This window comes from Fusarium fujikuroi, chromosome FFUJ_chr01 (genome assembly GCF_900079805.1).
Source record: "Fusarium fujikuroi IMI 58289 draft genome, chromosome FFUJ_chr01".
Taxonomy (NCBI): Eukaryota; Fungi; Ascomycota; class Sordariomycetes; order Hypocreales; family Nectriaceae; genus Fusarium; species Fusarium fujikuroi.
In genome coordinates, this window is record NC_036622.1 from 4,604,608 (window position 1) to 4,630,336 (window position 25,729).

At 49.6% G+C, this 25,729-nt stretch overlaps 6 protein-coding genes; 3 read left to right on the top strand and 3 right to left on the bottom strand.

The window, feature by feature from the left end:
• Window positions 1–1,846: 1,846 nt before the first annotated feature.
• Window positions 1,847–3,775, top strand: FFUJ_00669 (uncharacterized protein; the record flags this gene model as incomplete). XM_023572485.1 has 3 exons in its annotated part: window positions 1,847–2,136; window positions 2,278–2,467; window positions 2,552–3,775. The coding sequence occupies 3 exons, from the start codon at window positions 1,847–1,849 to the stop codon at window positions 3,773–3,775; spliced, it is 1,704 nt and encodes a 567-aa protein (XP_023424828.1).
• Window positions 3,776–6,270: 2,495 nt separating this feature from the next.
• On the bottom strand, window positions 6,271–7,997 carry FFUJ_00668 (probable UGA2-succinate semialdehyde dehydrogenase; the record flags this gene model as incomplete). XM_023572496.1 has 4 exons in its annotated part: window positions 6,271–7,285; window positions 7,332–7,701; window positions 7,749–7,839; window positions 7,890–7,997. 4 exons carry the CDS (start codon window positions 7,995–7,997, stop codon window positions 6,271–6,273), a joined length of 1,584 nt encoding a protein of 527 aa, XP_023424829.1.
• A 585-nt stretch (window positions 7,998–8,582) lies between these two features.
• Window positions 8,583–9,546, bottom strand: FFUJ_00667 (uncharacterized protein; the record flags this gene model as incomplete). XM_023572507.1 has 3 exons in its annotated part: window positions 8,583–8,832; window positions 8,886–9,182; window positions 9,230–9,546. 3 exons carry the CDS (start codon window positions 9,544–9,546, stop codon window positions 8,583–8,585), a joined length of 864 nt encoding a protein of 287 aa, XP_023424830.1.
• A 4,475-nt stretch (window positions 9,547–14,021) lies between these two features.
• Window positions 14,022–18,610, top strand: FFUJ_00666 (related to sensory transduction histidine kinase; the record flags this gene model as incomplete). XM_023572518.1 has 2 exons in its annotated part: window positions 14,022–18,461; window positions 18,515–18,610. The coding sequence occupies 2 exons, from the start codon at window positions 14,022–14,024 to the stop codon at window positions 18,608–18,610; spliced, it is 4,536 nt and encodes a 1,511-aa protein (XP_023424831.1).
• A 3,068-nt stretch (window positions 18,611–21,678) lies between these two features.
• Window positions 21,679–23,130, top strand: FFUJ_00665 (related to transcription factor jumonji; the record flags this gene model as incomplete). The annotated part of the gene is made up of 1 exon (XM_023572530.1): window positions 21,679–23,130. One exon carries the CDS (start codon window positions 21,679–21,681, stop codon window positions 23,128–23,130), a length of 1,452 nt encoding a protein of 483 aa, XP_023424832.1.
• A 433-nt stretch (window positions 23,131–23,563) lies between these two features.
• On the bottom strand, window positions 23,564–24,747 carry FFUJ_00664 (uncharacterized protein; the record flags this gene model as incomplete). XM_023572541.1 has 2 exons in its annotated part: window positions 23,564–24,261; window positions 24,318–24,747. 2 exons carry the CDS (start codon window positions 24,745–24,747, stop codon window positions 23,564–23,566), a joined length of 1,128 nt encoding a protein of 375 aa, XP_023424833.1.
• Window positions 24,748–25,729: the final 982 nt, after the last annotated feature.

The window sequence follows — 25,729 nt, forward strand, 5'->3', positions numbered from 1 at the left end:
TCCATTTCTCTAGGACCAAGACCCGCATGATTGAGTCAGGGCTGGAGATGGGGTGAGCAAGCCTTGGCATGGTTTTCTATATAGTGGTTGACAGACTGGTATAGTTCCAGGGCAATCAACACCGTATTCGAAGGGTAGTTTGAATCGATGGATGATTTCCATGCCCAAGATGGAGCCGTTGGATACACCTGGTAAAGAATAGCGCTGAAATTTGCGTAGGCAATCTGCATATAGCGGCAACGAATCTAGACGTGATGATGAGTGTAGTGTATTTTATTCATCTCGAGGATAGTTGTTGATATTGATACAATGCGGAACAGAGTACTGGGATTTACTCGGAGGACGCCCGGAATTGCCAGTCAACTATCAGAGGCCTGCAGAATGAGTAATAGCCCCGTAGTGCCAAATGAAGCTTATATCGAGAATAGGTATCAAAGGGATGATGAGCAACGGAAGTAGAATTATTGGATACGGCCGAAACGGAGGATACGGTGAGCGCCTTCCCTTGCTTCCTTTGCTCCATGTGCTCAAGGTTGGCAAGGAAAGTGCTATTTACATTTTACCTTATTTAACCTGCCAGCCTGTGGTGAGCGTGCGCCCAGTTCAGACGGAACCAAAGTCCTGAGGTAAGGTGAGGAAGGAGTGTACCATCAGAGACTGAGAAGGTACGTGTCGAGTACGTGGGCCCTGAAATATGCTACTGCAATTTTGTCCGCGGCTAGCGTCATTCGCTAGAGTCAATCCACTGGTAGCCGGCAGGTCGATGGGGCATCTGCAATATTAGTTCCACTTGTTTAATGCAGCACAGACCAGGGCATCACCCAGCAACAACAAGGAGAGAAAAACGAGATTGTTGAGAAGAAGCATAGAATTGGTTAACGAGAGACAGGTAATTTTGAGGAGATATTAGTTGCTGGGGAACCAGATGAGTGATGTATCATGTTGCAGATTGCATGAGCTGTGGTGGATGTACTGTAAATGTCCGGAGTAAATCCTTATCAAACAGATAGATATGGAGGATGCGATCTCTTGCTGAACCATCAGTGGATGTTGGAAGCTGTGATGTGCCCTGTACTCCTTAATTGTAGGTGTTTTGACGCGAGAGTAGCCAATGAATAGACTAATAAGCGGATCGTTTACTGATGAGGTGCTCCTCCGTTCACATTAAGAGATTACACTTTATCGTGAGAGATTAGGAGATTGTGTGGCTTGAATAGAACAATCGAACTTGAATAACTGCAAATCAGATGCCGAACAGTGCAGTTACTGTCACTGCAGATACGGTCCAGTGATCCATCGTGCGGCACCAACACTGGATCTATCTACAAACTGTACGGTATGGCTAGCCACTGATCAACTGAAAAGTTGACTGAGGTGCTGATATGAGGCGCCAGCACACTGATGACTCCTCCCTCTCTCCCCCCTTTAGGTTCCTTTCCCTACTAACCCTGCCCTTGCCGGTCTTTAATCTCTTCACTCCCTTAATTCCCGCCCAATTCTGCACACGCCCCGCCCGGACCCACGTCCTCAGTTTTAGCCCTGTTCACTGTGTGTGACCCTGCCTGAATGTACCGTACCCTTCCAACCTGGGCGTCCACGGGATAAGATACCTCTCTTCTGATCCCTTTATCACAGCAAGACACCAACAAATAAGTACCCCAAGACTCCCCGTCTGCTACGAAACTTTTCTTCCCTCCTTCTTCTTTCCCCTCTACCTGCTCTTCAGCTCCATCTAAATCCAACGGCTTTTTCTGGATTAACTTCCTTTTTTCTTTCCTTTTTTATACCAACGTCTTTATTTGCTGTGATACCCAATCTCATTTGATACCCCCCAAAATCTTTCAAAATGGCCGAGGAACAGAAGAACATCGAGGTCCCTCAGGAGACCAAGCCTGAGATTGCTGCCCCTGCCACTGGCATCTCTGCACCTGCTGTTGAGGCTCCCGCCGAGACAAAGCCTGTCGAAGAGACTCCCGTTGTCGCCGCCGAGACCGCTCCCGCTACAGAGGAGAAGCCCGCCGAGGAGACCAAGCCTGCCGAAGAGGCTGCTAAGGCTGAGGAGAAGAAGGAGGAGGAAGTTAAGCCCGTGGAGGAGGGTCACTTGAACCACAAGGCTCAAGGCCTGAGCTTCCCCAAGTAAGTAGAATTGCATATACAAGTCCCAGCCTTGCCGCCAACAGGTTTTCTACATCTTTTCGGTGGAAGAAACATTGCTATTGCAAACGCTTCAGGACTCGAACTATCAAGAACAGGGCACTAACCTCACGCCCCCTTCAGGAACCTCATCCCCAGCAAGGAATTCTTTTTCTTCGGCACCGAGGCTGTCGAGCCCAAGGCTCTCTCCCACTACCTAAAGAGCGAGAAGTCCACCGAGACTGCTCACTCTAACATTGCTTGGGCTTCCAAGACTGGCAAGGGTCTTCTCTTCGTTGGTGATAAGAAGAGCCCCTCTAGCGTCATCAGCCTGGTAAGTTTTGGACCCACAAAACTCCCGTCTCCTGCAGTGTCAACTACCGACATGTCAGAGTAAGCTAACCACCAATTTCCACAGGCTGATGCCACAGAGCCCGAGGTTGACGGCTCCCACAAGTTCCACCTCACCTCCAAGGGCAACAAGCACACTTTCAAGGCTTCTAGCACTGCTGAGCGCGACAACTGGGTTTCTCAGCTGAAGCTCAAGATTGCCGAAGCTAAAGAGCTTGCCACCACCGTCACTGAGTCTGAGACCTACAAGGCCACTCTCGAGAGCTTCAACCCTACTCCTGTCAAGAAGGAGGAGAAGGCTGCTGAGGCCGCCAAGGAGGAGACTCCCGCCGAGGCTGCCGTTGCTGTCCCTGCCACTGAGGAGGCTGCTCCCGTCACTGAGGAGACCCCCAAGGAGGAGGAGATCAAGGATGTCAAGTCCGAGGAGCCCAAGCGCCGATCTGCTAGCCGCAAGCGAACATCTTTCTTCGGCTTCGGCAAGAAGGAGGAGTCCAAGAAGGAGGAAGTGAAGAAGGAGGCCGAGGCCAAGCCCGCAGATGAGGTTGCTGTCGAGACCCCTGCTGTTGAGGAGACCCCCAAGATCGATGAGCCCGTCAAGCCTGTCGAGGAGGTTGCTCCCGCTGCCGTTGAGGAGCCCGCTAAGCCCGCTGAGGAGACTGCCCCTGAGGCCGTCCCCGCTGTTGCTGAGGACAAGCCTGCAGAGAGCCCCAAGGAGAAGCCTACCGCCACCAAGCGTAACAGCTTCTTCGGTAACGTCTTCTCCAAGAAGGAGAAGAAGACCCCTGAGCTCAAGCCTACTGAGCCTGAGGCTACCAAGGAGGCTGAGGCTGAGACCACTGCTCCTGTGATCCCCCCTGTCGAGGCTACCACTCCTCTCGCTGTTGACGTTTCCAACCCCGCTACCGTCCCTACCGAGACCACCGAGACTGCTGCCGCCACTTCCCCTGCCCCTGAGGCCAAGAAGGACCTCAAGGAGAAGCGCAAGTCTTCTCTGCCTTTCGCGTTCGGCAAGCGTGACAAGTCTCCCGCCCCTGCTGAGGGAGAGAAGAAGGAGTCTCCTTTCTCGAAGCTCCGCAACACCATCCGCGGAAAGTCCCCCAAGCCTGCTGAGAAGCGCGCCGAGGAGAACAAAGAGGAGACCGTCCAGGAGGAGCCTACCGAGGCCAAGACCGAGGAGCTCAAGACCGAGGAGGCCCCCAAGATTGAGGAGCCTGCTAAGCCCACTGAGCCCGAGGCTGAGGACAAGCCTAAGGACGCCGCTCCCGCTCCCGTTGTCACCGCCGCCGCCTAGAGGGTTGCCCGGCGCTGAGCGTTGAGATTTACGACTGAATTCACAATGAAACAATAACCCCAACACCATACAACACGCGCATTGAGAAGGTTTGGGAATGGAAGGATGGAACTGCATTTCTTCACAAGATACCGAGATACCCTGTCGAGATTGCTTCACTGATACCAATTTCCATAGCTAAGTTACTGAATATGACGGAGGAGAGGAGGATGTTGAAGAAAAGGGATACCTGATGGATGTCCGAAAATCACCAAAAAAAATGTTGAATGGGCTTTCGACTTTGATGAGTCGAGTTGCCCGCGTCGTTGCTTCTTGTTTTTCTTGTCTGATACCCGGGATGGAGATAATTAATACCTAATAATACAACTGCTGCGTGTTGAATACCTTGTCTGTACACATGAAGTGATTGCTTTGTCTTTACCAGTTGAGCTTTGAAATCTGTTTCCATCATGTCAGCTTAGGTCTTAAGCAATAGATATGGTTGATCATACATAGTCTTCATTCATTCATACCATATGGGGCTATCTATATTGATTGAGTTGCCGCCGAGCATTAGTATTACACTTGCTAGTCTTCACCCTTGGCTTTTCCCACCGTCTGGAGTCTTTTCTCCATGTCTAAAAGACTATAACGAACCAGAAGATTTAAACCTAGGAGTTAAAGAGTCTGCGAAGTTTATGCTTTGATCCTAACTTGTCCTAAGATTACCTAAAGATCTATATTATTTAGGACTACTCCGTAAAGCCTTGAGCTTTCTGCTACCTAAGAATAACCGAGTTCTTTAAATAAAGGACTTTAGCATTTCGCCAACATCAAGGCCAGAAATACCAAGGCCCTGGTAGGCACTCCAAAGATTTCAAGCACTCAAGGCTTTAGAAATGCCAAGACCCTGCCAGATTGGGACAAATACCGCAGATTAATTTCAAGGTCGTGATACTTACATTGTCACCTCTATCCTTACTATCAACTCTGGAACCGGCCCTCGTTTTGTCGCGCACAAGAATCGACTTTGTGTCCTATCGACTTCTTGGTGCCTTGTGGCTTGTCGGCGATATCCACACCTTATCTGAGTCTATAGATACGTATGCGTTAGGGACGCAAACAATTGTGGATAACGACGAGGTGGAGGTTGGAACTATTCGCGTCGACACCTTTTAGTACTTCCTCCAGTATTTCCGTACCAGCAATTGTATCGTGAATGTCTACATCCGCCGCCAACGGACACGCCGAGAACCAGCCTACTTCAGTTGAGGAACGGAGCAACACTCTCCCGGATACATCTTTCGTCACCTCCGCCGTCCAGAATCCGCCTGCTTTTGGTGAGGACTCGATTGACACACCATGGCGCGAGCTTTGGAGGAACGGCTACCAACTACCGACCTAGGTAGGAAAGAGTTCAGTTCAATTGAGCAACCCATATTGATATCTAGCAGACTACTGAGCCCATCATAAAATCCTAAGCAATCCTAAGTTACATCAAATTATCCTAAAACTGCCGTAGGACTTATATTGCTTATGTCTAGAGTTTTCAGGCATCCACTACCTAAGATATATAAGTTCTTTAAAGGCATATCAGCACCGATAACCAGAAAAAGGCATGAAGAATAAGGTAGGGCCACTGCACGAAATCAGGTTAAAGCTATCCTTAAGCATCTCGGCAAACTTAAACCCCCAATACCTAAATTTACTGCAGGCAAGCTTAGCCAGTCTCTCAAAGCCAGAGACCTGGGTCGACCACTCAACCAAGCCTACATAGTCAATATCGACCTCATAAAGTCCCAGTGGGTAACGGACGAGCAACGCAGCTCCAATTTGATATGTAGGTGATTGTTTCGGCTATCCGCCCTGGAGAACCACTACGTTGTCAAATTGCAAGGCATGTCAAAGGTCTCGGGAGAAAGACTTCCCAGAATAGAGAGGTTTTCCCTACCTAACATGGCCGACGAAGATATTGAAGCCAAATGGGATGGGACCAATGTTGGTGTGGATATGTAGGTACGATTCGAGGCTGATATGTTGATTTCTAGTCTGCGTCAGAACTGCCATTGACTTACGCTACGTTGAGATATGATGTGGGCGAAGAAGAGTAGAACGAGGGCAGATCATAAAAGGGAAATGGTAAATGACCGAAGGGAGTAGCCAACATCAATAGTTAGTAGCTGGCTTGAGTGTTGCTTATTGTTGCAAACAGATGTAGTAGTTGCCATATTCTGCCCCCCATAGTGGTTTAGATCACGATTTGGTTGTGTTTTTTGATCAAACATGTTGATATCGCTGCTTCAAAGCTTTTTAAAATAGAGTTCCCCTGAAAAGCCACCCAAGTGTTAACCTCAGGAGAAAGGCAACTACACAGCTTATCTTCAATACCTAGAAGAATAAACTACTCTGTAGCTAGGACCTGGCGTGTGCAAATGTTCTGTTACCGCCGTTGGTGATAGCTTCATTCTTCATTACATAAGACTAAACTCGTGCATCGGTTGGCCATGCTCATCAGTCTATGACTGAAGCGGCTTGCCCATGCCTCCATATGTGATCATCTTTGTAATCTGATACTCTCCGATTCCATACAGTGAGCCCTCACGACCGAACCCACTCTCTTTGACACCACCGAACGGCGCAGCAGCGTCGGAAATGATACCAGTGTTGACTCCAACCATACCAACCTCAAGAGACTCGGCAATGCGGTGCACACGCTCAATATCTCGGGAGAAGAAATAGCCTGCAAGGCCGACTTCGGTGTTATTGGCCATCTTGACAACTTCGTCCTCCGTCTCGAAGGGGAAGAGACCAGCGACGGGTCCAAAGGTCTCTTGTGAGGCCATGTCCATCTCAGGGGTCATGTCACGGATGACAGTGGGTGCATAGAAGTTGGAGCCAAGATCGTTGAGTCGCTTGCCTCCGATGGTGATCTTTCCGCCCTTCTTCTCAGCATCCTTAACATGAGCCTCAACCTTCTCAATAGCTCGATCGTGGATCAGTGGTCCATGTGTAACGCCCTGGTCAAACCCGTTGCCTACACTGAAAGACTTGACCTTCTCGGTAAACTTGGACACAAACTCATCGTAGATTCCGCGCTGGACATAAATTCGGTTGGCGCAGACACAGGTCTGCCCCGAAGACCGGAACTTGGATGCGATAGCTCCAGCCACAGCGGCATCCACATCAGCGTCATCAAAGACAATGAAAGGGGCGTTGCCACCAAGCTCCATGGATAGCTTCTTCAGAGTACCAGAGGACTGCTTCATGAGAAGCTTGCCAACACCAGTGGATCCCGTGAAGGAGACCTTGCGGATAGTAGGGTCAGATGTGAGAAGCTCGCCGAGCTCGGGCGTGTTTTCGTGCGAGGTCACGACATTAACGACACCCTTGGGGATGCCTGCGCGGTGAGCCAATTCGGCCAAGGCGAGTGAAGTAAATGGTGTTTCGGCAGGGGACTTTGCGACGACCGTGCAACCTGCTGCCAAGGCTGGTCCGATTTTTCGTGTGATCATGGCGGCAGGGAAGTTCCATCTAAAGAACGTCAACTATGCTTCCTGTGAGAGTGAAACTAACTTACGGTGTGATGAGACCGCAGACTCCAACGGGCTCTTTGATAGTCCAAACACGGTTTCCAGGAACCGAGCTTGGAATTGTGTCACCATATACTCGTGGTGCTTCCTCACTGAACCACTCGAGAAAGTTTGCAGCATATGTTGTCTCACCCTTGGCATCGGCGATGGGCTTTCCATTCTCCCAGGTAATAATCTTTGCGATATCCTCAGCATTGGCGGCCATTTGATCATACCAAGCGCGCAGTAGCTTTGAGCGCTCACGGCCCGTCTTGGTGCGGAATGAAGGGAACGCATCTGCAGCAGCGCTGATGGCTAATTGGGTATCTTTGGAGTTGAATTCGGGGCACGTTCCGATGAGTTTGCCAGTGGAGGGATCTACACTGTGAGTATATGACATTGTTGAATGAGAGGGTGTAGCTCACCATGGACTTCGAATGTCTTGCCGGAACCGGCCTTGACCCATTCACCATTGACATAACAAACATCCTGCTTGAGAAGTGATGGATCTTTGAGCTACAAGAGATTAGTCCTATAATCAATCATTCAGACTGTGAGATGTGTACCTTTGGGGGAGCGACATTGGAAGCTCTCCTTGTGAGCATCAATGAGATGACTGGAGATTGTCGCAGAGCTCCTCGCGATGGAGCGGCCAATCGTTGGAGAAGAGCCATCTTGATATCTCGACTCACGCTCGACAGAGTCAAACATACAATACAATCAATCAATTGAAGAGATAAAGGGTCAAGACTTGGAGCTTCACTGTTGCCGATGACGGATCGAGGTTGGTGATGGCGGGGTGACGTCTTGTTAAACAAGCTTGTGTGGGGTTGACTAAAGCTCCCGGAGCCGGTATCTTGACCACTATCGGCTCCGGCGGGACCGGCACAAGAGATATCGGCATGTTATTGCCAAAGGCCGATTAGTTAACCTCAAATAGTTCCATAGTGAGTCAGTCCCTGCAGTTTTTTAACGTTCTTCAGCTTAGAGGCTTCGACACCGGCAATTCTTGTGGAGCTATCTCTCTGTATTTCACCAATCGACCGGGCCGTGTTTACGAAATAGGCAATTCTGCGCGAAGGATAACTCATAAATCTCAGTTGATTATCAGATTCATATATGAATAACAGTTAATGGAAGTCGAGCCTCGTCGGGCTATATATGTTCCTTGGTATATCATCCTTAACTCCAAACACCCAATGCTCATTAATGATAGTGGTCCCTTCATATCATAACCCAAATTTCATCTTGATACTTCTTCAGCCATAGTATCTGTTTTGCTGAGATCGCAGTGGCAGCTGGCGATCCAGAGTGTGGAAAGCCTGTGTTCGAGGAGTATACGGCATTGCTCGAATACTGGGAGTCTTCATGTTGTGCATCTCCCAAACACCTCCCTTCGGCTCCGAAGTCGTAGATCCATCTTCATCGTCGTCGTCGTCCGAAACATCGTTGATCTTATTTGGGAGCATGGCATAGATGCTGAATCCCAGATTGCAGAGATAGATTGCCCTGAGTCAGCGTTAGTGAAGTTGAGGCATATGTGAATACTATACACCACTTACAGCATGTAAACACCAATTACAAGCGAGTATCGAGCAATCATGCAGCTCTTGTACTTTCCATATGGCTTGGCGATATCGCACCCAATACGGTAGTACCAAGCTGTAGGAGCGGGATATCGTGAATCAGTGTAGTCAGGTCCAATGGTTCCGTAGACGCAGACTGTGTAGAGAGCGACCATGCTGACATTGATGAAAGTGGCGAAGATGGGATACCAAACTCTCATGATAAAGGCAGTAAGCTTGCCAAGGAGGAAGAAGAGTGAGATGATCGAAATAGCGACATTGAAATTGGTGAAGCTGTTCATGTTAGTCAATCCCTTGGGCACAGTCAGAGGTACACTCACGTTCGTGTCCAGATGAGAGCAATCTTTGGTTGAGGCTGATAATTGGCATAAGCGTAGAGAATTCTGGCAGGGTTCGAGTTGAGAGGAGGATTGTGCTCCCAGCCAATCTGCCACATATCGGTACGGTAAAGATTTGGTTGAGAGATGCCAAAGATGACCAGAGCAGGGACAATTCCAATCAGCTCAAGAGGCATTAACCACCACGTTCCCTTTCTCGATACGCGAGGCCACTTCCGGAATAAGACGCGGTAATTCTTTGGCTTGGCTGGTTTGTCTGCGTGCTCTTGCTGAGAGCGTTTGAAGGTTGGGAACTTCATGTTGGCGATTGATCTGATCTGAATTGATTGCTTGCTTGGTGGTATTGGAGTTCAAAGTTGCGCGGTGTTGGCTGCTGGTAGCAGCTATAAACTGTTCCACATGCGATATCGTACAGAGTCTTGATTAAACCCGTCAAATTCGTCTTTGCTGACCGGCAGCCAATTCAATAAAGATGTAAGAAGCATTCCTGGGCGGCCAGGTCGGGGTGGGCAGCCGTTTAAGGGCCTTGGAGGTGGCCATCAGCTGAGAGGGGGGCCCCATGTTGGACAGCTGTGAGAGGCTCTCGAGGTGAGAAAAGCCGCTGTGATGCTGCGTGAAGGACCTGTAGCCAGCCTGTGAGCGGGCGCCTGGAGTGATACTCTGATGCCAATCACTGCATCTCGAGGATGAGCATCAACGGCGTGAGCCAATCAGATGATAGAAGTGAGGTGCTATCACCACTCGTCTCCTCTGTTAAGCGCCCGGGTGGAAATCATGAGATGCCCGATAGTGATGGAGTAGCCCGATTGGCTGGGCTGGAGGCCAGAGATGCAACCTCATGTGGCTGGCTGACCAATCAGGGCGCGAGAAAATAGCTGAAGATGTGCTCTTGAGTGAGAGTCGCAGGGATTGGGAACCGCCAATTCTTTGCCGTCAAGTGCTCGCAGATTCAATTCCTGTGATCTACAGAACGAACGGAAGGAACGGATATTTTATGTTGGTTCTTGGCCAGATTCGTCCAGATTTAGCCGCCCGCTACCATCTGTCAGTCGAGTCTCTATGGAAATGGCCTCAGTTGTGGCATCTCCATATACCGATTATCCGAGATCGAGGCTGTTTAACATTCAAAGGGTACCATTCTGAGTTTGGATACCACGGAATGTATCATTTGTGAACATCATCGGTCAGCAGGCGGCTAACGATAGCAACAATGATGACATTATGTAACCTATAGATTACGCTGCAGCAGAGTTACATCTTTTAACCGGATCAAATCATGTCATGAACAGCTCGAGTCCAGAACCTTGGATCAGTGTGAGGGCATTCCCAACTCCTGATGGTAGCATTCAAAATCGGTAGTTTAGACTCTGGTCCGGGCTTTCAGGCTGACCATACCATGTGCTATGCCCTGACTATCAACGACCTTTCGCAAGGGCTAGAACATAAAGAGAAGACAGCATAGGTACTTGGGCCCTAACTTACCTATTAATTGTTAGTGAGAACAACAGAATCATCTACTTCCGCATATTATCGGCCACTACTGAGAAACTCCCGCAAGAATACTAACATCTTGACTAGGTAATCCCCCTGACTGGTGTCGGCTATCATCACCAAGCCAGCCATAAAACCCGTCAAGAATGCACTTGAACCAGCCACATCGTCACTTGAGAGGAGACTCCGCCGTCACGGCAATAACGGGATGGCTTACACGGGAAGAAGCCGTCAGAAGTCATGGATTTCAGTAAGCAGTATCCACACCGCCTCGCTTTTGGAAATTCCATGCGACGAATCGTGAGCATGGGGCAGCCGAGCTACCGGAGGATTATTCTTAATACCAACTCCATCTCGGCCGAATAGACCATCAGCAGCGGACGAGAGAGAAACGTTACCTTGATCATTACCTCACGATAATTTCGAGACCCCAAACTCGGTCCGAGTATTCACGATTCAAACAGCAGAGGCTCAAAGATTGGGCGTTTTTTTGGCGCCAAATTTCAAGGTCAACAAGGCAAGCCAAGACCAGGGGCAGACTTCGAGACCGTGTTCTCTGGAGACGGCCATTCTCACAAAAAGACAGGGGGAGCTGAAGGCTTGCGGGGCCTTGGCTTTTGAGCTCAAGGCGTGGGCAAAACAGACCGTTCTAGATCTCGCCGATCGTCATGGGTATTTCTTGATGTGGGAGAGTGAGTTCCACGCATTCGTTCCACAGGCCCAAACCATTTTATCCATTCTCCGAACAGATCGGGATTTTTTCCCTTTCGTTTTTCTTTTTCTTTTCTGCCTTTTCCTTCTTGGCTCTGGTCTAGTCGATGACTCGTTCCGTCGATACGTATTTCCTTTTACGTTACCCCTTTGTTCAGAACCTGCATGTGTTGACATGATATTATTGCGGCAATAGAAATACATGCCTCGGTAGTTTCGTGTCAAACACCTCCATCCTTGTCAGCCCAGCCCGGGTTCAAGGACAAGTACCCCCAATTGCATGTAACTCAGGGTCTTTGCTTTGAGTGATGAGAGTGTGAAAGTGAACTTGTGACAAGTCAGCCATTAAAAAGTGCCCGGACGGTAGGGTTGAACTGCTAAATAGGCCCAGCATCCATGGAATGTCCATTATGTATGGCCAGTGATCAAATAATGGTGCCAAGACGTTGCACCGATGGTTCCGCCGCCGTTAATGTTTGATACAGGGATCTTGGTCAATGTTGATTGTGCATGTCCTTGTCGAGGCTCTCGGCTCTCATCTCTCTCCCGTCTTTCAGTTCCGCTCCGATAAAAGAAATCCGATGGTTCGATACGATGATCGACAAGAGAGAAGGGAAAAAGCCTGATGATGGATCACTAAAGCCATAGTGCTAGCAAAGATTTGTCAAAGTCTAAAAGCTTGTTCGATTCCCATGTCTTTCTCATGACTGGCCGAGATGGATTGAAGCGGGACGGACTAGGTCCGGTGGCCTGGGTTCGTCTGTAGCGGCCAGAAAAGAAGCCGGCCGCATGTATGTATGTGGTGGGACTGCTTACTAGAGACGGCAGACGGCAGATGTGGTGAGTTATCGGAGGAGGTGATATTGGTACTCGGCTGGGAGCTGCAACTCAAGAGGTGAGAACCTTGCAACTTGCTATCATGACTGATATTTCACTTCTTCCACAACAGGTAACTCCATTCGTGATCATGAGTTTGTGTCCAGGTGGTCAACTCCCTTGTCTTGTCCCCTGTCAGCTTCAAGGACCCAGACCTCGAAAGCGGGTAGGTTATTTGTTGCCAAGATGATGGGATGTCCACTTACAAGCCGCCTCACGCCAATTCCCCGTCCTAATCTCCATGAACGAATATGACCCCGGTAACAAACCCCGGTTGGCTCTCTCTGAATGGCTTGCCAGGGCTGTCTGTACATACATACATACATATGAGTTGTTGTGCTTTATGCTGTGCTGTCCCGTACAGTATTACTGTTTTGTGATGGGACTCAGAGTCAAGCTGAAGCAGAAGCAGAAGCAGATCAATCGACGGGATGAATTATTTTCTCCGTAAGCAGACGTTGATCCTTTCTTCCTCTAGATTAGACATGTCTATCTATCATGCCCCCTTCTGTCTATCATTTACTCGTTCGATGTGAATGTCACCACTAACCAGTCTTGTGCTCGTTCCCTTCCTTTGGAAATGCTATTTCCCATTCTCTCATCCATTATTTCCATATCCATTCAGTCGGTTTGTGTGGCCTGGTCTGGCCTGAAAGCTCAAATGCGGAGCAGTGATCAGCCTCTTTCCATCCTTATCTTGGTCTAACTGCCACTTTATTCGTTCATCCTGTTAATCTTCTTTCCTCTCATCGACACTCTCTTGTGACGTTGACTTCCCTTTCCTTGTCGCCCTCTCGTCTCGCTCGGCTGACAATAACCGAACCTACTACGTCAAGATATCTCCACTGGATGGGAGCCTTTCTCTCACTGGCAATTGCGGCTCTTTTGGACCGGCCCCAAAACTGTTACTGATTCTACCTACCTACCTACCTTACCGTACCCAATAAGGCACGCTACCTACGCTACATGCCAGGACCCGTCCGTTCTATCAATTTTGACTCCGATTCCGCCACCCCAAACACGGCCTAACTCAGAGTTTCCGTTCGAGTCAATACTCGGCCGAATGCTTTCGTCAGATTGAACTGAATTGTATTATTCATTGGTTCCTTTTTTCCCTATGACAAACTGTTTGAGCCACCCATCACTCGCAATCGAGTCAAGCTTTTAGCACCTACTGCACTCCACCCACTGAAGGACCCCCCGGACTACGGCCATAACACAGCACCGTACAGCCGACTTTTAGCTGCAAATCCCCCTGCAACTCATCCCCTCTGATCCCATATCCCATCTCGATCCCCATCCCATTTCTTCCCCCCTCCCCTTCAACCTAACATCGCAGCGGCTGTATTCCTCAACAAAGGTGTACTTAGTAGCCCGAGCTTTTACTGCGCCGCGCAACAGGTACTGCACCTCCCACTGACTGTTGCAGCTGCTGGCCCGTATAGTTAAGGTACTGCATCAGAGTCTCCCCACTTCATAGGGAACTTCCACCACTGGTTTCGCACGCATACGGTACCTTACCTTACTTTCACTCATACGCTACGCACACCCGACCTCGCAGACACGCCCCTCATCGCATCTTGAATCTCGATCTCTTGCTGGCCGCTGCGCAAGGCCCAAAGCCACTGGCCACTAGGTGCCAAGGACTCGCAGTCCCTCCGGGGCTTCGATTCCCTCCTCTTCTCCAGGCGCCTTCATGCAGCGGCTTCCTAGTTTCAACTCTCCCTCGTCTCCTTCTGCCTCTGCTTCTTCGAATTGTCCTGTCGCAGACTCAACCGATCAAGAGAAGGAGGGTCACAAAAAGCATCCGCCGCCACCACCACCAACCTCAACCTCTGCTCCGGGTTCAGTACCCACATTTACGACTCCAAGCAACACCACTCCCACCAGCACGACTAACGCTGAGCTTGATACCGACGTTTCAGTTCTTGCTGCTGCTGCTGCTAAAGCTACCGGGGAAGCTTACAACAGGGTCACCATAACTGGCAGGAAAGCCTACGACTCTCGCCGCATATCAGAGGCACCAGCATGGAGGCACGATCTTAGCATACCAAACTTGGCCTCAATCGCGCCCTTTTCTGACTTTACGATCTCCTTCTCGCCTGCTTCGACTACCGGCGCTATTCATCAGTCAAGTTTGTCCGCCGCCGGTAGTCCACGAGGTCTTAGCGCGTCCACGCGAGGGCTTCCACAGACTCCCATTCCGGCGAAGCGTCCCTCCGCCCCGTCCAGAGGTGAACCTGTCATGCACCCATCACCCATCAAGAAAGCCCGCACTGGGGCATCACCACCTCGAAAGGTCGAACTTCCTAACCAAGCTGCGAATCTTGATCCCTCAGCAAGGGGGAAACAGCAAGGGCCCCTCTCGCCTCTCTTTTTCTCTCACACGCCAGCGAGGCACGTTCATCGTCCGGCCAGCTTTCCTGCAACCGATCCTGCTGTTTCTATGCTTTCACGTATGCGAGAGGACCCGGCTGGCGGCGTCACAACCTTGAAGTTGCCTCGCGCAAGTGTGAGCTCCATCAGCCCAGGAAGATCAGAGAGCACTCCTGGTAGTTGGGGGTCTTCGATGGACGCTCCCGCTCATACAACGACCCCAGACAGTCGTAGTCTGCCTCCGGGGCTGCAGATGCTACAAGGCGTTGGTGTTATTGAGTTTCTAGAGCAGGACGAGAGGCCTACCTTTCTGATAGACCTGGACAATTCCGCTAATGCTAGCCGTGCCGGCTTACACATCCTCTACTACAACGCGTCTTTACGGGGAGCACATGAAGTACTCCAATACTTGTCAGTGGACCAAGAAGATGCTAGTGCAGACACAGATTTTGGTCGCTTCAAATCATGGATTATGACACAATCTAAAGCTCGTATGTCCGCCGATACTCACAAGTATGCTGGTATTACCTGGACATTATCAACATTACGTCGAAGATTTCGCTTTGTTAGCGCCCAGACTTGTGTTGCTACTCCTCGCCCCAGTACTGCGTTACCACTTATTGACGAGACAGCTGCTTCGGAAACGAGAAGTTCTGGACACTCGCCGCAGATGCCCGTTACTCCTGACGCCGAGCTCGTTGATGCGCCAGATTATTTCGGCGATGCTGAACCTGTCGATGTTAATTTTGATCGTGCAGATGTTGATGCGATCATGGAAGGAGGTGACACGAGACTACACCCTGACGAGTTTACAAACCAAGTCTTCCAATCGCAACCCGCAAGGTCAATTTTCGATTGGACAAGGATACCAGTGTCGGATGCCCTTCCTCCTCATATAAAGTTTGCTCGTTCTGTAGACTGGGCGGCTACTCCTCTCGGACCAATCGAAGATTGGCCTGCGGATCTCAGATCAATGTCCAACCTGATCATGGGAAGCCCTCACCCCGCTGCCATGTACTGGGGGCCCCAGTGTGTGATCATCTACAACGAAGCTTATCTCGACCTTGCAGGCCAAAAACATCCCAAGTTGATGGGCTCTTGCTATATGGATGCCTGGCCTGAGATCTGGGATGAGATCAAGCCCGTGTTCAAGAGCGCACTAGAATCTGGGCAGGCGACAATGAAGCACGAGAATCAGCTTTTCATTAATCGGCATGGCTTCTTGGAAGAAGCTTTCTTTTCGTGGTCTATTGTTCCCTTGGTGGGTGGTGAAGGCGAAGTGGTTGGACTATACAACCCAGCTTTCGAGAATACCCGTCGACGGGTCAACGAGAGGCGAATGCTGATGCTTCGCGAGATTGGCGAGAGGACGGCTGCAGCTACCACCGTCGCAGGTTTCTGGCCCCAGGTGCAGAAAGGACTCGAGTTCAACGAACACGATGTGCCCTTCGCCCTGATCTACTCGGCCAGAGAGGACACCGAGAGCGAGGTTTCATCACTACATTCCGGCAGCTTGATACACTCACCCCAATTGGTTCTTGAGGGCAGCCTCGGAGCACCAGAGAATCATCAAGCCGCAGTTCCACAGCTTGACATGCGGCAGTCTGAGGATGGTTTCGCCCCTTACATGCGCCAATCAATGGCTGCAGGCGGTGTGCCAATTGTCCTCTCTGAAGAGAATGGTAACCTTCCTACACATCTTATTGACGGTCTGCACTGGAGGGGCTTTGGCGATCCCTCAAAGACCCTCGTTGTTTTCCCCGTTATCCCGACCACCACAGGAGAATCCGTGATTGGTTTCATCGTGATGGGTGTCAACCCTCGCCGACCCTATGATGACGATTACAAGTTGTTCATCCATCTGTTGTCCCGACAGCTCGCCACCTCGATGGCTTCAGTGGTCTTGTTCGAGGAGGAGATCAAGCGTGGTCAAAGGGCTGCGCGCCTCGCTGCACTGGACCGTCAAGAACTCTCGATGCAGCTTTACCTCCGTACACAAGAAGCCGTGGAAAGCGAGTATAGATTTACCCGAATGGCTGAGTTCGCTCCTGTTGGCATGTTCATCGCCAACTTCGCGGGCAAGATCAACTATTGCAACGATATGTGGTGGCAGATCTCGAGACATTCCCGGTCCGAAGATTCCGTTGATACTTGGATGGATAGTGTCAGAGACGAGGACAGGCCAGCATTGGAAGATGCGTGGGATAAACTCCTCAGAGAGAAAGTCACCATTTCGGTGGAATTCCGGTTCAAGTGTTCTCAACAGAGTGATGGAAACACAATCGATACCTGGGTTCTGATGAGCGCATATCCCGAACGGAACCAAGAAGGCAATCTCAAGTTGATATTTGGCTGTATCACCGACATCTCTTCTCAGAAATGGGCCGAGAAAGTGCAGAATGAGCGACGTGAAGAGGCGGTCGAGATGAAACGACAACAAGAGAACTTTATTGATATCACCAGCCACGAAATGCGGAATCCTCTATCAGCTATTCTACAATGTGCTGATCAGATCGCAAATAACATCACCGTCTTCGATTCGCATTCTGTCAAAGCAGAAGTTGAGAGCCTACTGGACGGATGCCTGGATGCTGCAAACACAATCAATCTCTGTGCCAGTCATCAAAAGCGTATTGTGGATGATATTCTGACGTTGTCCAAGCTGGACTCGAACCTCTTAGCCGTTACACCCATCGATGAACAGCCTGTTAGGGTTGTGCAGCGTGCCCTAAAGATGTTCGAATCAGAACTGGTTGCCCACGATATCGAGTTTGACTTCAACGTGGATCAGAGCTTCGAGCAGTATGGCATTAAATGGGTGAAGCTTGATCCTTCAAGACTACGACAAGTCTTGATAAATTTGATGACAAATGCTATCAAGTTCACCCAGGGTCGTGAGAAACGAGCCATTACTGTCAGCCTCAGCGCTTCAAGGCACGTGTCTGAAATCACTCGGAAGGGTATCTCATACTTTGATAGAGTCGACCATCAACGCACTGCGGTCATGGATATCAACAACGCTGACGAGTGGGGTCATGGTGAGGAGATTAACATCCACTGCACAGTTGAGGATACTGGTCCCGGCTTAATCGAGGAGGAGATGAAGCTTCTCTTCCAGCGATTTCAACAGGCGACTCCACGAACACACGTTCAGTACGGCGGCTCTGGATTGGGTCTCTTTATTTCCCGTATCTTGACAGAAATGCAGGGTGGACAGATTGGTGTTACGTCCCGCCGTGGCATTGGTAGCAGCTTCAGCTTTTATGTCAAGTGCCGACGCTCTTTGACTCCTCCTCAGGATTACGAACAGATCACGCCGTTCAAGATCGCTCGAAAGTCTCATGCCCCAGCCATTCCGCAGAAACCTGAACTCAATCGTCAACCATCTCGAACGACGACGACAAGCGAAGACACAACCCAACTGTTTGATGTTTTGATTGTGGAGGACAACATTGTCAATCAAAAGGTTCTTCAACGACAGCTGCGAAATTGTGGCAACAACACGTTTGTGGCAAACCACGGCAAGGAAGCTCTGCAGACTCTTGAGCGTTCAAGATTCTGGGCTGGAAAAGAGGCTGAAGGTGTTGACATCTCTGTCATCCTGATGGATTTGGAGATGCCTGTCATGGATGGAATGACCTGTGCTCGAAAGATTCGAGAGCTGGAACGAGAGGGAACCATTGTGCAACATATCCCAATCATTGCAGTTACTGCATATGCACGACCGGAGCAAATCGAGAGCGCCAAGGCCGCAGGAATTGTGAGTTGGTCGTGCCCGAGTTTATTAATTCGTTCACTAATAATTTATTTTAGGACGATGTCATCTCCAAGCCATTTCGAATTCCTGAGCTATTGCCCAAGATCGAAGAGTTGGTCGGCAAATACAAGAATCTCTCGGTGTCTGCTTGATACTGCATAGGTTCCGTTGAGCCAGCTCATGCCTAACGCTGCATAGTTGCTGCGCTCACTTGTACACCCGATGCTCTGTCAGGAGAACTATGCAGCTTCTCCACGGTTTACGAACATAACGAAGTCACTCGACCTGGATGGTTAGATATACCCTCACTTTCGACATAATTACTTGACCAACCTATTACAACATACTATTCTCTATTTGGCTCCATGTAGCATTTGGTGTCATGACTTTTGGCGTTTTGGAAAGAGACAAGGCTGGTTTGCGGGATGGCGAGCCCGCAAGATCATTGGAATGTAGAACATGGAAGCGACTCTTTTTGGGTTTTATGTGTGAATCTCTTTTACAGAGCATATGGAGCAAAAATATCAGTGAGGATGGGGTACGATGAGCATTAACAAACACGATAGAGGATACACGACATGCTGGCGTTGTTGGGCTGACGGACGTCGTTTTATGGATGGATATCTCTGGATAAAAATATGGGTTGTGTTAGTTATACCTACCCTTACTTGATCATGGTGGATCATGATTGTTATCTGCATATATCTAGACAAGACCGTTTATTCGGTGGATGTCAGCGCGACTTGTTTTGTGATATGGTGATCTCTGTGAGATGAAGAAGCATAAAGCTACATATGGCGTAGGAGGTTATCCCGAATCTGATGGTCGTCTCTGCGATGGCAGATATGGCGATGACAGGACAGAACGAGTTTGATACCATGGTGTCCGAGAACTACAAGCAGCCAATTGCAGTTCAAGGATGATGCACTGCATGAAGCAGGAGACTTGAACAGCCATAGCACGAAGTCCGGTTAACGGTACGTAGGTGTATACTATTTGACTTACGTGCCAATTGGCGGGTAAGCTGCTGTATATTTGAGGTCGTCTCATAGTCGCATGAATTAGTAATTACTGTCGAGCTCGCTGCATACCTACTTAGGTATTGGTGCGGGAATCGCTGCCTCTAGGCCTACAAGCGACTCGGCCTAAATCCTCGCCCATTTCATAATTCTCTCCTCTTCATCGCCACCTCCTTTTGCACCAGGGCATATCTGCTCGCCACCTGGGTGATTGGCCATGCCAGCTACGAACGCCAGCCACTCGTTGCTTCGCGCAGAAGCTCTATGTCGATTAGAAACTGAACTCAACGACATGATCAAGGCGGGATACATAAGCATCCTACTTACTCGCCATTTGAGGCTGGGTGAAGACGGTGTTCCCTAAAACCAATCCCTCGAGTATCTTCAGGGCGGCTATTTCAGATCAAGAGTCACATCAAAGAAAACCTTCAACACCAATCAACACATTGGAAGCATACAGTTGACTGGCTCGATGACATGGGAATTTCTCCATCACACTAGAAGCTCTGGATGTCAATTAGAGAGTGTCATGATAAAACTATGGAAGACTATGCCTGGCTAGATCATGTACTACGGGCTCTCGAAGTTCAGCCATCAAATAGACAGGCAGTCCTCTGCGGGGATACGAACTGGAACTTGTTGTGTCCAATCAAAGCCCAAGTGGTGTTGACAAAATCGTCGCAGAAGAGGCCGATACAGTTAAATATTTGTTGGCATGATGATACGAACGAGGGATGAGCTATACCCGGCGGTGGTCCATATCAATGTTGAGGGGGATATTTGTCAGGTTGATGGGCGAGGCGCGTAGGAACAAGGGTATCAAGGTAGAACAGAACATGACAATAGAGCCACTTCAACCGAGCCCCAAATGAAATCTGGCCCTGTTCAGCAGTGAAACCTGAGAAGCAGCAAAAGAATCTCTATTCGCTCTATGATTTAGGTATGATTCCGAAGCTGCAGTGCATACTGACAAACTTAAAGATAGGAAGCCGTCGGCTTTTTGCATGGGTATATGTTGGCCTAATGATTTTTTCCTCTTTGGTTGTCTCCACTGACGGAGCTGTACTGTAGTCTCTGAGACAACCGGGACTCTCGCATATTATGCAGCGGATTTCAATGTCCAGGTCGTTGAAGACCTACTTAGATTGATAAAGACCGACCCCTGTCGCCTTTTCATTTTCAACGTCACCAACAAAGTGCTTCAGCGGGACGATCATGCACTTGCCCTCTTATGGTCTGGGCTCAATTGCTCCACCCGTTTTCAACAAAGCCTAAAGCAGACTCGATTATTTTTGTCCGCCTAACAAAGCCGCCGTCACGGCGTTTACCATTCCCGCTGGTAGAAGAAAATTTTGATTCTGAACAAGTAAAATCAAAGAATGAAAGAAGAGATCTCTCTCTCTTCGATAGCAAGAATCAGTTTCTTTGTGCTCAGCTGCAAGAGCAAGGTTCCGCTCACAAACAACAATTGTTTATAGCATTCGCATCCAGTTACAGCATTTTTTTTCCCCCGCTGGATGTAACTTGCTGCTTGGTCTTCAGTGCCCCGCGCTAATCAGGGACCTTGCAGGCGGGTTTCCCGCTAGAATCATGGAAATATTTGCTTCTCTTTTGACCAATCTCTGAACTCCCCGCGTGACCCGCTCACTTCTAAAGCGCAGTGTAGTGCAGCGCAGTGCCCTACAGTTCCGTCTGGTAAGGAGACATGCATTTCGGTGGCGACCTGCTTCCTTGTTGAAGTACCTCACACTTTCTGCCACTGACGGGAGCCCAGGTGCCCCCCTGCACTCGTTTAGCCTAGTACTATTTGGGTCGACATTCCGCTTCTCATGGGGGATTCTTTTCTGCTCACTCACTCACTCACTCACTACCTGACACCTACTACTACCCTAGGTAGCCTCCATTTTCTCTTCTGTTCATACGTTCATCGCGCAACAAAGTCCCTGCTCTACCTTTGTTTCTTTGTGCCTTTGTCCTGGTTGTTCGCTGTCAAGAATGAGAGTTCGGAGCCTCACGGCGCATACAAAAACTCTGGCCTCTGTCCTGAAATAAGTGGCGATTGTGCTTAACTCTCACTCGCCGCCTTTCTCGCCCTCACTCACGCTCACCCTCACTTTTGTTCTCCACTGCTAGACCTCAATCAACACCAGAACCTCATCGCTTGCCTGTCGCATTGGCGAGGCGGGCTCCTCCCGGCTTCAATGGAGATTCAACATCCCCCGCATGAGTTTGCGGAACCTGTTCTTCATTTTCAACACTCTTCGCACCTTGAACCTGAACCTGAACCTGCGCCTGCGCCTGGGCCACTTCCCACTACCGAATCCCTAGACGAGCAGCGTCCAATCCCCGCCAAAACACAGCAAAACGTCATCGAACCACAGTATCCTCAGCCCTCTCAATTAATCACAGACCAAGATATCGTTCCGAATGGGCCATCTCCGCTTGGACAAGTCCCAACACTCTCCCCGGACCTTGACGGAGACGACGCAAGCTCAATTCTCAGTGATCTACCATCCGAATTGGATGAGCCTGTCGCAGAACCCGAATCAATAGATTTTGATTGGGATGGCCCCGAGGGTCATCAAGTTCTCCGACTCAAGCCAACCGTCGAGCAATGGAACGACTTTCCGGCGAATCTCGCATTTGCCAGAAGCCTCAAGGCTGAAGGCCACGGTTGTTTTAAAATCGTCCTTCCTGAGGAACTCATAGAAGACCTCCCAGCAAAGGACTCCCAAAAAGTACCGGCGAATGCTTATCGCCCGACTCAAATTAAAAGGAACAGTTTCTGGCGTGTTGACACGGTTCCGTCCGTCGGCAGTTTCAACTCGTCCGTTACAGGCGCGAAATGCAATGTCACGGCGATCAAAGCCATCGATCAGCTCAGAAAACTTTATCGCAAGAACGACCACAAGCAGATTCGCAATGTACGTTATCGAGTTGATGTGCCTGCATGGACTCCCGAACAACGCCTTGAAGCCGGAGTTCCTGAAAGAAGTCCGATTTATCCCCTCAAAGGTGATAAACTGGATAACACAAAAGCCATAATTCCTGGAATCCATACTCCATATGTGTATGAATCAGGACCCCATTTCGGGGCAAGTTTTCAAATACACGCAGAAGACTTCCGGTTGGTATCTCTGAACCATCTATACAAAGGACGGAAGATTTGGATCGTTGTGCCATCAACTGCGGTTGATGTCGCAGAAGAGGCGCTTGGCCGCAAGGACAAGTGCTCTCAGTTCATGCGGCATCGAGCCGAGTTTTTCTTTCCCCAGAAACTGGAAAAACTTGGTATACCTTACCGCATTATTGATCAGCGCCCTGGCGAGACAATAGTAATTCTCCCAGATGCATACCACGAGGGCTTCAGCACTGGATATACCATCGCTGAGGCCAAGAACTACGCTGACGATGCGTGGACAACGAGCACATATCAACCTTGTGAGGCGAGGTGTCAGCTGGCCACGGCCATCCCAGCTGACTTGCTGAGGCCATTGCAAGAGGGAGAGACACAGCTCGACCTTTGTGCTGGTTTTGATTTGGCGGCGGCAGAGCAGGAATCACCTCCTGCGACGCCAGCACCCGAAAAGACAAAGAGACGTTTCGAGGACGACGGGCAAAGTGTTGGGAACACTAAGCGGGCTAAGGTCTAGAACGGCGCATGGGGAATTATACTGCTCATTTACATTACATGCCTTTATGGAGTTGCTACGGCTTGCTTGTCGATATCTTGGTCATCGACTATTGCAATCTGCTAGGGGTGGGATTTTGCTAGGGATGGCTTCAATACCCATGACGCCCGGCGTATGACACTTTTTGGCAGATGGCTTTGATTTTACGGATTAGGAACTTGGTTGTTTTTGGCGATGCTCTCCTGTACAGAGTACTTTTGTTACATGGACCCAAGAGGCCACTCTATTTTCGGTCTAGAAAGGTCTTTTTTCGTATTGATTTTCGTTATGCGTCGTGTGAAAACGTTACACTAAACCTCCAATCATCTAGATGCACATTATAACAAGTCATTTGTGAATATTCGAACAGAACCAGTAATGATGACATCCAAGATTACAAAAATACCACCTCTTTTTACATACGTCTCTCTTCCTCCTGTCTTCGCACTTCGTCGCGGAAAGCATTGCGCCCACCTGTGGTGCCCTGCTGAGGGAATGTAGGATCGACAGGGCTACCAGCCAAGCTGCCGAGACCGTCGCTGTCGGCACGAGCACGCTGAGGAGCGTCACGGTATTCACCAGGAGGAGGAACCGAAGTATCGAGCTGGATACCATTATCTCTGGCACCAAAGATACGGCGCTTGGCACGACCAGTGTAACCGTGACGAGAACGGCTCGAGATATTGCCGAGTCCGATACGGCGGGTCTTGCGGTTCCAGAGGAAGCCACCGACGAGGAGGAGGAAGAGAGAGCCGAAGACGACAGGCAGAGCGATGGTCAGGGTCTGGCCCTCGGGCAACTTCTCGTGGGACTTCTCAGGAAAGTTCTGATCATTGAGGTTGAGGTAAAGAGATGAAGACTTGGTCTTCTCGAGGGAGTTGTTGCTGTTGCTGTAGAGGGTGATGGAGATGTTGTAGGGCGAGTACTTCATGTAGTCCTGCTTGACATCGAAAGGCCAATAGCCCCAAGCGGCGGGGACAGCGGAATCGGTGAATTCCTTGTACTTCACCCATTTTTCACTAGTGCGGTTGTAGAGGTCGAGGCGGGCAGTGACCAAGAGAGTAGAGTTATCAGAGGACTTGGTCTTGTTGAAGTAATCGGGATCCCAGGTAACTAAAAGTCTGTTAGTTATTATAATTGACGCATCAACGAACGACTTTGTTGCTCACCGAAGTATGTGTTCTTAACATCAAGGGTGCTGTTGGCGTAAGGCGAGCAGAAAGGAGCATTATCGCCATCCTTATTGTAGCATCGCGCAAAGACACCCTCGCCATGCTTGCCGGTGGCCTGGGGGTTGGGAGGCTCGCCAGTACTGGTGTGAATCTTGCCCCAGCTGGTGTAGGTGTAGACACTGGCGGTAAGATCGTGAGGAGGAGCATCGATCAGAGAAGTGGTGCCATCAACGGTGGTATACGAGGGAGTGTATGTCGTCGCAGGCTGCATCTCATCATCGACAGTAACCCAAGCGGCAGTCGGTTCGGCTCGCTTCTCGAGAGCAGCAGCAGGGGCATTGGCTTCGAGATCGCGCTCATAACGGATGACTGTGGCATGGGCAGAAGCCGCAAGGCCAATTGAGGCGATGATCTTTGATGCGTGCATTGTTGTTGTTTTGTTATTGTTCCTTCGGCGATGCGATGCGATGCTTGTCCTTGACACGACGTTCCTTTCCCGGTGAGACTCTGCCTAATCACACACTATAGCCGCCGACGGAGAACAAGGGCGACAATGGAAAAGAAAGAGGTAGAGGTTGAAGAGAAGAGGAAGGGAAGAAAGAGAAGACGATTAGAAAAGCTGGGACACGGGAGATTTGAATGCCAATGCGAAGCAACCAGCAACAGGAGAGGCCGATCGGTCCGGACGGGACCAACCACAGCAAGGACTTTTTTATTTCGCGCAGGTCTCCAGTGGGTCTGTAACTGTTAGTTGTGTTATTCCCCAGGGGATGGATAGCCAGGGTCACCTCCGGGAGCCAAAAAGTTCGATCATCAATTGGCTAGCCAGAATAAATCAACCAAGGGTCTATTTTACAAAGCCTAGGTCTACCCCAGTATTTCTGTCATGTAGTGCCAGGTCTCAAGATTTCTTACCACGGCTGCGGGCATTACGGGGGTTTTAGTGGAAGCTAATGCCGGAGAAGCCGCCAAGATTGGACGAGCCTTCGGGAAGGGCGAGGATGTGAGCGTGATGTTATGGGTATGAACATCCATACATTGAGTTCAAGATCTCTTTATGCATACTTCGACGGAGAGGTTAAACAAGCTAAAAAGCTATAAATTCCAATACATTTGCATCATTTGAACGTGAGCCTTTGTTTCCAAGCCAGGGCGAATATCTCAAATTGGTCTGTTCTCTATGTACCAATACTCCAGCACTTCTTGATATAAGGTAACTCCGTATTCCATATAAATTTCTCCAGATATCGAGAAGTTTGAACAAGTATGAAAAGGCCGAGCAAGATCTCCAATTCAGTTCTGGCAGTCAGTAGGTAACTTGTCCCTTCGCCATAATGTCCATTCAACGTAAATCCCCGCGGGCTTTTAAAAACCCCTCCGCATTGAGATGTTCCCAGTCTGACCCGCTT